Source organism: Anastrepha ludens, chromosome 2, assembly GCF_028408465.1.
Source record: "Anastrepha ludens isolate Willacy chromosome 2, idAnaLude1.1, whole genome shotgun sequence".
Classification (NCBI taxonomy): domain Eukaryota; kingdom Metazoa; phylum Arthropoda; class Insecta; order Diptera; family Tephritidae; genus Anastrepha; species Anastrepha ludens.
Genome location: NC_071498.1, coordinates 147,752,433 through 147,763,825, shown reverse-complemented (window position 1 = coordinate 147,763,825; position 11,393 = coordinate 147,752,433). Strand labels below are relative to the sequence as shown.

The following is an 11,393-nucleotide window of genomic DNA, read 5'->3' as shown; positions in this document are numbered from 1 at the left end:
TAGCAAGTATATCATTCTGATGCGGTATTTATAATGTGTATGTATAGAAAGCAACGAATTCCTTATGTGCTAATTGCTCTGTGGTAATATGTTTTGATTGTACACGCCAATTTTTTTTCCGCAGATAGTCCCTCAATAAAGTAATTGAAAGATGAGTGTTTTAGTTTCCTAATTTCTTCACGTAAATGTTGAATCAATTTGGTGAGTAAAGTTTTCAACGCTGGCTGCCGGTCTTGTTGATTGAAAAGATTTCATTCGGAACGTCAAAAGTAGGTAAAGACTACATTTAAATGCATTGCAACTGAGCTCAGTTGTTATACTCAGTCCTTACTTAGCATTTTTTTGTAAATACAATTTGTATTTTTTGTGTAAATACAATTTTTGGAAATATTCAAAAAAATTTGAAAGTTTTAAAACTCTATTCTTATTCATTTTACTTTTATTTGTACAATAATTTTTGAATTTGGAGTCAAGTTGAACTAAAGTACTACAAAAGTGTAGTATGGATGGAACGATGAGCTGTATGAGCTTTACGACGACATAGACGTAGCGCAGCGAATAAAGATCCAGGGGCTTCGTTGGCTGGGTCATGCATTCCGAATTATTACAAACGCTCGGCTCTAAAAAGTATTCCATGTGGTACCAGCTTGTGGTAGTAGAGGAGCGTTGGATATACCAGGTGGAGAAGGACTTGACCGCATTTGGTGTATCCAACTGGCGCCGGTTAGCTCAAGAAAGAAATGCCTGGCGCTCTTTGTTGAACTCGGCCAAAACCGCATAAGTGGTTATCGCGCCAATCAAGAAGAAGAAGAAAACAGAGAAGCTTTTAAAATACTGTGGATAAGCCAATATGTCTTAGATGGAGCTGAAGCTTCGAGTACTGAAAGCAAATTCAGGAAAAAATAGAGCTGATTACGAGATTTTCACACAAAACCAGTCTATTTAGACAATTTATGCCGATATTGAGTAAACTTTTTGGTCTAAAACGTACGACCTTGGCATTACTAAACGTTTGGTCATGCACAATCGCTTATGAAATTGAGGTAAGATCACCATTCCCTTTTTACCGCCCTGAAATCCGCTCCTGTGCCTCAACTGAGTGTAAATGATGTTCTTCATTTTTATTTTCTGTGCATCTGCGCACACACGAACGAAATGCAGCGCCATTAGCACTCACCAATACAAAAGACTGCGCAAACGGAAAGTGTGCGTGTGCGCGTGTGTGTGTGCGGACGACGAGAACGGGTCGGCGCAAATGAATAACCAAACAGAAACAACACAAATACACTGACAACGGAAATGCAACAACAAAATACAATTCCAACACCAACAGTAATACAAACATAACCATTTTTTTAGCCATTGTCGTATACTAGGCATGGCTGAGTCGATCACTCTTGGATGCTGTTGTTCGTCGCGCTAAATGTGGTATTAGTTGAAATGAGCGCGGCGGCTAACGAACAACACATTGGGGGCACATATTCGTATGCGTATTCGAGCAACAGTGCACAAGCAGTGGCAGAACGTGTCGCGCCGCTTCGCATCACATCGCATCAATTTACCGATCGTACCGTGGCACATCGCATCACATAGCAACGCATCGAATCGAATCAGAACTGAGTTCAACACTGGCATACATACTCTCATATACATATCTATTGTGTATTTAACTTCAAATACTGAGCGATTGAAAAGGAAAACAAACTGAAAAAAAGAGAAGAAATTGCGGGTGTTAAATTTTGCATTGTAATACACGTAATTTGACGTGTTTGTGTATGTGTTTTTCCTTTTTTTTTTGTTTTCATTTGTATGACTTCATAGAAGCTTTGTTTGATTGATAGCTAATCATTGAATGATTGCGGACAGCTTTAGTCATTTAATGTGCGCGCATCAATGCCAGCGGTGGTAATTACGCAGATAAAGAGGCATCCCCAAAGAATTTGCTGCACTACAGTCAAAACAAATTTCGACTTACCATTGGCATTTTACACGTTTTCGCGACGATTGACATACGGAAAATGAAATCCGTCGAACTTTTAGCTAATTTCTGATCTACCTATTTGCTGGAAGCGCGAAAATCACAACCAAGCCTCAATGAAAATTATTATAATTTCCAATTAGTCTATGCGTCTAAAAAAAAAAACTATTTACACGAATTTAGTCTGCTCATCTTCGCGCGGACTATCTGATGTTTGACTGCTGCCAAAGCTTAAATAAAGCCGATCAATTTAGCGACGATATGCAACTGAGTGGCTAACTGACCGCAGATCTCGAATGTATTGCTTTTATTGTCCGTCGCAAGACGAATGCCGTGAACTGTGTGTGGTGCTTGGCGTCTATGAAGCGAGTGAGTTAGCGGAAAATAGTGCAAAATACATAGATAAACAAAATAGAACCGATTCTTCGATGTGCGCTTCCAACAAGGTGTGAAGTGCAATCTATTCTCTAATAAAGAAGAAAGCGGGAAAAGTGTTAATAAAATTTCTGACTGATGAGCAACTAAAAACCCACAAATTGTGTGCGTTAAAAGTGATTTAATGTTGCATAGAAACTAAGCAAACCAAGAAGGAGGGGAAAGACTCTGCCATAGACAATATATACTTACATATTTACACAAATACATATCTACACGTAATATGTGTGTGCAATAAAAGTTTTCTCACAGTGCAAACTACTCATACATAATTATAAAAATAAGGTTAAAAGTTTAAAGTAAACGTTTTTACGCGACTTTCCGAACGCGAATTTCCCCAAAGCACTGATAAGTCGAATTTGAAAGGAGCAGAAAAACGGAATAAGAAAGGAGTCAATCTATAACTAGCGATATTACTCATGGATCCAGGTAGGCACAACATTCATAAATCACGGTTTTGCTGTACATATATTTTACAATCTATTTACAACAAAAAGCCCATGTCAACTTTGCGAGTCATTTTACAAGATGGATTTAATTCTTTTTTTTTTCGATGGGAAAAATCCCATTTGTTTTCGTTCTTCGTATCAGATATATTTTATTTCTTACTACCTGCGTGTCACTTTGATGCTAATTGCTGCTTTTGCTACTATATTAATTTCATTATTTTCTTTGTTTGTTATATCGAAAATGTGCTAATCAACACGATTTGTGTACAAAACATTTCGTTGGTATGCAAAAACAAAATTAAAGCCGTCGGCGTTTTAGGTTTGATTTCAAGGTTGACCATTCTAGTTATGTCGATTTATTGGCAGCAGTTGGGATAAGCAAAAAAGTTTTAACAGTTAGATTTACCCGTCACTCTATCCGTATGTGTAAGCCCAAACTAATGGTGCAGCAGTTGTTTGTGCGAAGCGTCACGATCGGACCAATATGAGCAGCAAATCGTTCGATTGCTGGTTATAATCAAAAATATATGTACGTCTTAGTATATTTAAACTTCAGCAGTTCCACTGTGGTGTGAGTTACTCCACAAAATATTTGATTTGTGTTTTGTTTGTTTTCAACTTCTGGAAATGTACCGTCAGCTGTGTTTTAGCAACGCCGATTTAAATCTTCGAATTCATGCAGTATTTCAGTCCTCAGAAGTTGGTTCGCGCGCATTTATGCAGATCTTAAAAAGGTATTGGGTAAAATTTGCCCTTGCGCGTAGTTCGCGTACTTTTTTTGCATATACAGTCTACGCCAAAAGAAAGTGTACACCGTATGTTGACAAGTCTATGGCGATACCAGCGTCAGAGGAAAGGGAATAAATACTACGTATTATAACTTTTGACTATTTATTTATTTTTTAATTTTATACAAAATACTAACACAAAAACCATATAAAGCATAACTAAGAAACTAACTAAATAATTCATTAACTATTTTTTATGAATTTAATATTTTCTTTATTTTTAATTAATATAATTTTCTAAAGTCCAAGATAGTTCTCTGATATATTTTTTTCTTTGGAGTGCAAAGCTTATCGCTGATAAAAGTTTTCTTTACGTGAATAAAATCCAAATAATTTTAAATTAATTATATCTAAATATATAAATACATATTTACAAAAAAGTGTAAATAAAAATTTAACTCAATTTGAAGAAAAAAGTTTATGATGTGGGGTGAAATTTAGCCCAGAGTGTCATTTGCGTAAAAAAAAGGTGTGTCTTCCGAAGGTTAAGTATGCAGAGATAGCAGACAGCGCTTCTTTTATGATTTCAATAAATTCATCGCGATATTTATTAAAAACATCTCATTAGAAAAAAATATGTATGTCTTTTTACTGAAGGAGCTACAATAAAATTAAAACTTTAAAACCGGTTTTCTCAATTTTTTGTTTTTTTTTTTGTTTTTGTAATATTATATAACCGCGGCGGCCGCCGTAGCCGAATGGGTTGGTGCGTGATTACCATTCGGAATTCACAGAGAGACGTCGGTTCGAATCTCGGTGAAAGCAAAATTAATAAAAAACATTTTTCTAATAGCGGTCGCCCCTCGGCAGGCAATGGCAAACCTCCGAGTGTATTTCTGCCATGAAAAAGCTCCTCATAAAAAAAAATATCTGCCGTTCGGAGTCGGCTTGAAACTGTAGGTCCCTCCATTTGTGGAACAACATTAAGACGCACACCACAAATAGGAGGAGGAGCTCGGCCAAACACCTAACAGAAGTGTACGCGCCAATTATTTATTTATTTAATATTATATAACGTTCTTCTAACAAACGCACAATTTGGCTTCCGAACAAACTTCATAATACCATAATAGACTACTTTGCTATACTATAATAGACTACAAGTGCATACAGTGGCTCACAGAAGTATTTTTCTTAGGAAGAAAAAATATTGTACCGTTAGCAATAGAACTATAGACCGGTTGAATCAATTATTCGCAAAGTTTTCTGTTCAACTTTCATTTTATATTTCACTAGCGAAAACCCGCCCGTTCCGCTAGGCGTCTTTAAAAAAATCTAGATTAATTAATTAAACGTGGTTTTCTCTGGAGAAAAAATACTCACTTGTTGTTTGCTTGAAAATCCGATCAGAAAGTTTGAGCGCGTCGTTGTTCCGTTCTGCATTCGCATAGATGCGCTCCCTTTTACACATAAACAACAACATCAATCGTATGATATATGCACTTCGTCGTGTACGAAAAAGCGGAGAAGGAGAAGAGAACTGTTCTATTCCCCTCCGCTTTTTTGCGTGAAGTCTGATATAAAATAAGTTCTATTTATTACTCTTCTTAAATTTATATAAACTTTTCCAGGCGAAGGAAAACCTGACATATATTTGCTTCAACCGTATATTTGTGAGTACACAGGTAATACGTAAATATATGAATGATATAGGTAATATCTCATATTAGCATAACCTTTCTGCAAAAAATTAAGGAAGCGATCACCAATCACGCCGGCAATGATGCAATGAATTTTTCACTATAACTGACTTCAGATTAACGTTTATATAATAAGCGTATATGTAACATTTTAAAATTTAAAAAAAATTTTTTTTTAATTTTTAATAATAAGTGGTCTTCCTCTTCCTCTTCCTGTAGCTATTCCTTTTCCTCTTCCATCTCCAGCTCCATCTCCTTTCTTTATCCCGGAAACGGGCAGTAAAAATTACTTCACTTAAAAGCTTTCATCAACAGCATCCATCTGATACCCATATTGTACAAACACATCCAAGGGTACCTTGGTCCACCTTTTCGGCTATATCTCGAGACCCTGGTCACTCAGAGATCTAAAAAATACTCTGTATTAAATCAGTAGCTTTGATTTGATACCCACAATGTAAAAACACATCCTAGGGTTACCCGGGTCCTCGTTTTGGCATTCGGCAGCGCCACCTGGTGGCGAGTGGAATCATTAAGCATATTATACTAACCTTCTCCGTGGAAAAATATATATATGTACCAAATTTCATAATAATCGGCCCAGACACACGCGACCAAAATGTATTCAATTCTAATGAATGCTATGTGCGGTACAAAAAATACGTGCGGCAAAAGCAAAAACACACTCACTTAACCGACGCACCGCACACACACGCGTTATTAGATTTCAACCAAACTTCACAGAAACCTTTGCCAAAGCAACACCAACAATGTGTGAAACTTTCATTGTGTTCCTTACACGCGTTGTTGAAATTACCCCGGACAAATGCACACTTTTTTTCTGCTTAATTTTTATATATATGGATAATACTATTATGACTTTTTCTAATTTCATGCATTGGGTATGGGTATGGGAAGTTGCCCATTTTCGTTCAAAACTAATCAGCACTGATGACGAAAACTCGTAGTATTTAATGCAGAATACTCAATTCCATGTGGACTTCCTCAAATCTCCTTTCAAGTTAACATTATAAGAAATGGGAATTTTTTTATGCTTGAATAAGATTATCGTCAAGTCTCGAGGTATTACCAGGAAAAAGTGTTTCAACCTCTAGGAATATATCTTTATCTACCTAAAATCTATATTTCAGATTGAAAATAATCGAATCTAAGTAAGATATATACAATGAGACATAATAATGAGCTTCAACGCTTTGTGTTTCAGAAAGCGTAAGCCTGAGGTTTTTTTTAATAATAATAATAATTATTATTATTTATTAAAATATAATTAAAATTATAGTTTAATCTAATATAAAAGCCATCAGTGAAAAGAAGATTCCAACCACTTCGTTTCAGAGGGTGCACTATTCTGCTGATATGTTGTGTGGTTGGTGCACTGTTTATGTAAAAAGCATAAGTCTTCGATAAATCTTTCAGAGTTTAGAGCCCAGGGTGGAAGCTTGGTTTGAGGTATTCTCATTGGAGATATCTTCAAGTTTAAGTGATCGGCGGCTCTTTTACCGCGCGTAATATTGATTTATGTGAAAGTGGCTTTCTTTTTTTTATTCATTAATTGAGTTTCGTGGTGAAGAATATGAGGGGAATCGCAGAATAATTGATATATTATGTGACTTCTGAGATATTTCGTGCGATCTTCTGATTGAAAACCACCGTCCATTAGCAAAATTATAGTAGGTGTTGTCCTAAAAGCACGTAAACTTCTCTGAACCGCTTTGATTTTATTAATGGTAGACTTACAGTAGTTTTTTCATAAAATTAACATTGATTATGGTGTAACTGATATATTGAATGTTAAGCTGATTACAATTGTGTTTCCTGCAGACATGCAGGTGCTTGCTTTTCTCAAATGAAATGAGAGCACCCGAATGTTTTGACCATTCGTCGAGAGCGCTTAGAGCTGTACGAAATGAAGTTTCAATATCAGCTATTTTCTTATTATTGCATATTAAAAATAAGTCGTCAGCATACAGACAATGCTTCATGTTTGGTTGTAGGCTCATAATTTTTCTAACTTCGTCAAAACCTATTAAGAAAAGAGTCACAAGGAGGGGAGATCCTTGAGGGATTCCATTGTGAAGAGAAAAAATGGGAGAAAAGCTGTTATTTGCCTTGCAACGAAATTTGAGAGTGCTCAGAAAGTATTTTATGTAATTGAAGACTTTGGGTCCAACTTTCCAGCCTTGAAGCTTTTTGAGAACTATGTGACATCCGATTTTGTCAAAAGCATTAGCAAAGTCAATTGCAAGTACAGATGAGTGTTTTTTTTTTGAAGTAATTTGAAGATAATTGGTGGTCAAGAAAAAGTAAGGTATCCAATGTGCTGGAACCGGCTTTGAATCCAACCTGGAATGATGATAGAAGCTTTTTGGTCCTTAAAAGCATATTAGTCTCTTTGATATAATTTTCTCCATTATTTTGCTCATACATGGCATTAGGGAAATGAGCCGATAACTTTCGATAAGCGTAAGCCTGGGGTTTTTTTTGAATAAAGACGTGAATTTCCTTCCCAGCATTATTGTACCATAATATGCATGTTTTGGCGGCAGTATTTTTATTTTTCGGAGTATAAGTCCGAATCTCATGCTCACAACTATTTTTCAGAATTTCCCAAAGTTTTAAAGGCGTTTTGTTATATAAGGCTAATTACTGTTGGTAAATTTTAGCGCATTTCAAAATAACTGTTATATGAACGGGCAGTTCACCATGTTTGCCTATTTTCAGTTTATTTGTTTGTTTATATAAATAGTACATAGTAAGACTAAGGTCTTTTAATAGTACTTCAACAATATTATAAACAACTGGAATATTTTTAACAAACAAGTTTCTTAATCTAAATTTTACACCAGTTCATTTACGAATCAATCCAATATATTTAACTTAACTATAATAATAAGAAGAAAAGAAGCAATAGGAAAAGAAAAGAAGGATTTAGAAAAGAAAGAACAAAAGTGGAAATTAGAGAATGTAGGGAGAAATTTAATGTGGTACTTTAATGCAATCAAACACTTTTAAAATAATTATAGACTTGTGCCCTGAAGTTAAATCTGTTAAGTCCAGCCTTCACAGTGTCGGGTAATGAGTTACACACTTTAACAGCGTTAATGAAAAGTAATCTAGATGATGGTAGGTAATTAAATTTTGGAACGATGAATTTGTTGTGTCTGCGAGACCTTACTGGTATCAACTTCTCTGTCAGATAGGGAGGAGACTTGAATAATGTAAGTTTGCACAAAAATATGCAATTTCTAGCAGACAAATAACTATTAAGGCAACAGCCCAGTAACCTTGATCGCCATGCAGAGATATGGTCGTATCTGCTAATCCCATATACATACCGCGTGGCGTTATTAAATGCCATATTAAGTATATGGCAAGATGTGGAGTCTACTGTATACCCCCTCAGAGTAGGTAATGAGAGGCATAATTAGTTGGAGAACTAATTTGCGCCTCGTTTTCTCTGGCGTGAATGTTGCAGAGACTCTCAGCTTACGCAATGTAGCATAACTATTCCCCACAACCCTATTTATATGGTCAGCACAGGTAAGTTTTGTGTTGAGAATAAACCCCAAATTTTTTACCTTATCCATAAAGGTAAGGGAACTTGTACCTATCCACAATTTAGGGATATTGTCAACATGCACAACACTATTACATATAGGTAAGACATGTGACTTTGACGCGTTCAGACATAAAGAGTTTTCATTAGCCCATACAGAAATAGCAGACAAATCACTGTTTATTTTGAAACATAAATCTTCAACGAGACCAATACGACTGGACAAGTGTAATTGTATATTATATCATCAGCATACGCATGGATATTCACATACTGACAAACGTTAAAAACATCATTGACAAATAGACTGAATAAAAGCGGACCAAGGATAGACCCTTGCGGAACACCAGTGTGTACGTATCTAGACTAAGATGTTGATTTACTGGTCTTGATCTTCTGCGTTCTGTCTCCAAGGGCTGAGCACTGTCTTTGAAGCCGAAATAGTGTTTAAGCTTCAAACATAACAATTTGTGATTCACCGAGTCAAATGCTTTAGAAAAGTCAAGTAAGCAAAGTAGAGTTAAGTCTCCGTTGTCAAAACTAATTCTAATGTCGTCCAGTATTTTAACCATTGCAGTCGAGCAACTGTGACTTTGTTTGAAGCCAGATTGTAGTGGAGAGAGTAGCCGATTGTTCTGTACAAATGATGAAATTTGCGTGGCTATCAAGTTTTCGCAAACTTTGGAAAATGTGGGCAGTATGCTGATAGGTCTATAGTCACCAGCATAAATAGCATTTGCTTTTTTTGCAACTGGGAAAACTATAGCCTTTTTCCATACTGCTGGGAAACATGAACTAGTCTAGCAATGGTTTATTATGTGGGTAAGGGGTCCTAGTATATATTGGATGACTATACGGACGAATTTTAGCGAGATACCATCGTCGCCTATTGCATTAGACTTTATTTTAGATAAAGCTTTCAGGACATCTACCTCGCAAACTGTCATAAATTGAAATTGTTCTTTTAGAGTAGCACAAGGTGAGGACTCTTTTAAAGTAGGAGCACAATTTGTTTTCTTACCAACACTAATGAAGTAGTCATTAAGTTCATCAAGGTCAATCTCACATTCGGGACTTTCCTTGCCATGAATTTTAAATTCTTTTAGGTTGCGCCACAGTTCTCTTGTTGGAAGTGACGAATTAAGTTTTGAGTAACTGTACCAACGTTTCGCTTGTCGTATTATTGCAGTGGTTTCATTTCGGATTTCCTTGTACCGGCGCCAAGAAGTATCCATCAAGTTTTTTCTCCACTTAGCATAATACTTGTTGCGCTTTCTAATGGCAGCTCGAACTTTCGAGTTGTACCAAGGACATGAACTATTTAAAACATTTACAGAACGAAGCGGAACATGCATGTTAAATAACGAGGATAGGTTAGGGTTGAGGAAGTCAAGTTTATTATCAACAGAACTAAGAAACCAACATTCATTCCAATTTATAGAACCCATGTGTGAACACAAAGAATTAACATTCAACGTTTTAAAATCACGATACTCATAGGTGGCACCTAAATTTGGACGATTCATCACAACATCTAAGGTACAAAATATTATATTAAGTCGTGGTCAGATATAAAGTCAGCTTGGTCGAATTTAAGAATATGTGACAAGTCACATGTTATAAAATAATCAAGAAGACTAGGTTGGGAGTTATTTGAATATCTCGTTGGTGTAATTCCGTTAACAACACAAAGTCCTGCTGTTGCCAATTGGTCGAATAGTTTACTACTACTAGGCTCATTTTTTAAAATGTTAACATTAAAATCACCACACAACAGGATACGTTCGTAATTTAAGACAAATTCAGACAGGTCGACAAATGCTGTACCAAGAGCAATACTTTTGTTAGGATTGTAAACACATGCAATTAAAATTTTATTCATGTCATCAGATACTTCAGTAAATAAGTATTCACTTTCACGGTTATTTGACTTTACTATTAGTTTAAATTTCAAACTTTTTTTGCAGTACACTGTAACTCCCCCCCTTTTCTGTTAAGACTACGATCGTTTCTCAATAAATTGTATGCATTTAAAGAGATGTTGAAATCAGGGAGGTCATGATGAAACCAGGTCTCAGAAACGCAAAATACATCGACTGGAGAATCTTCGAAAGTGCACCTAGTAAAATCAAGTTTTTCCTGACTTAGGCTACGTGCATTAAAATGTACCTACTACATTAAAACCATCATTTTGTTTGCACATAATTTCAATGAGAATTTTGCATTGCAACATTGCAAATGGCAAGTTTCTGCATTTCAAGAAGAACTGCATGTGCACTAAGTTTTGATGAAATGTCTAAAATCTAAAATATAATCTAAACTAAAAACTATCGGAAATCAAAACTTTTGTTTATAAATAAAACAATAAAAATCGATAAAATCAAATTCAATGTGTACATACACTAACTTTATTACATTTTGAGCAAATTTGCTTAACTAATTAGACTGTTCAAGTTCAAAATTTGGGTTTAGGTTTTGATAATTGCGGCCTGCTAAATTCAATTTCATCGCCTGTTTTCGCTCCGG

The 11,393-nt window shown here is 35.6% G+C and overlaps 1 protein-coding gene across 1 annotated transcript in view; it reads left to right on the top strand.

Annotated features, from left to right (window-relative positions):
• The first annotated feature begins 1,456 nt into the window (after positions 1-1,456).
• Positions 1,457-11,393, top strand: part of LOC128855552 (paired box pox-meso protein) — a 102,401-nt gene continuing 92,464 nt past the window's right edge. Inside the window, exon 1 of the mRNA XM_054090549.1 lies at positions 1,457-2,842. Within this exon, the coding sequence (XP_053946524.1) occupies positions 2,833-2,842 (10 nt within the window). The 5' untranslated portion in view covers positions 1,457-2,832. The remainder of the gene's footprint in view (positions 2,843-11,393) is intronic.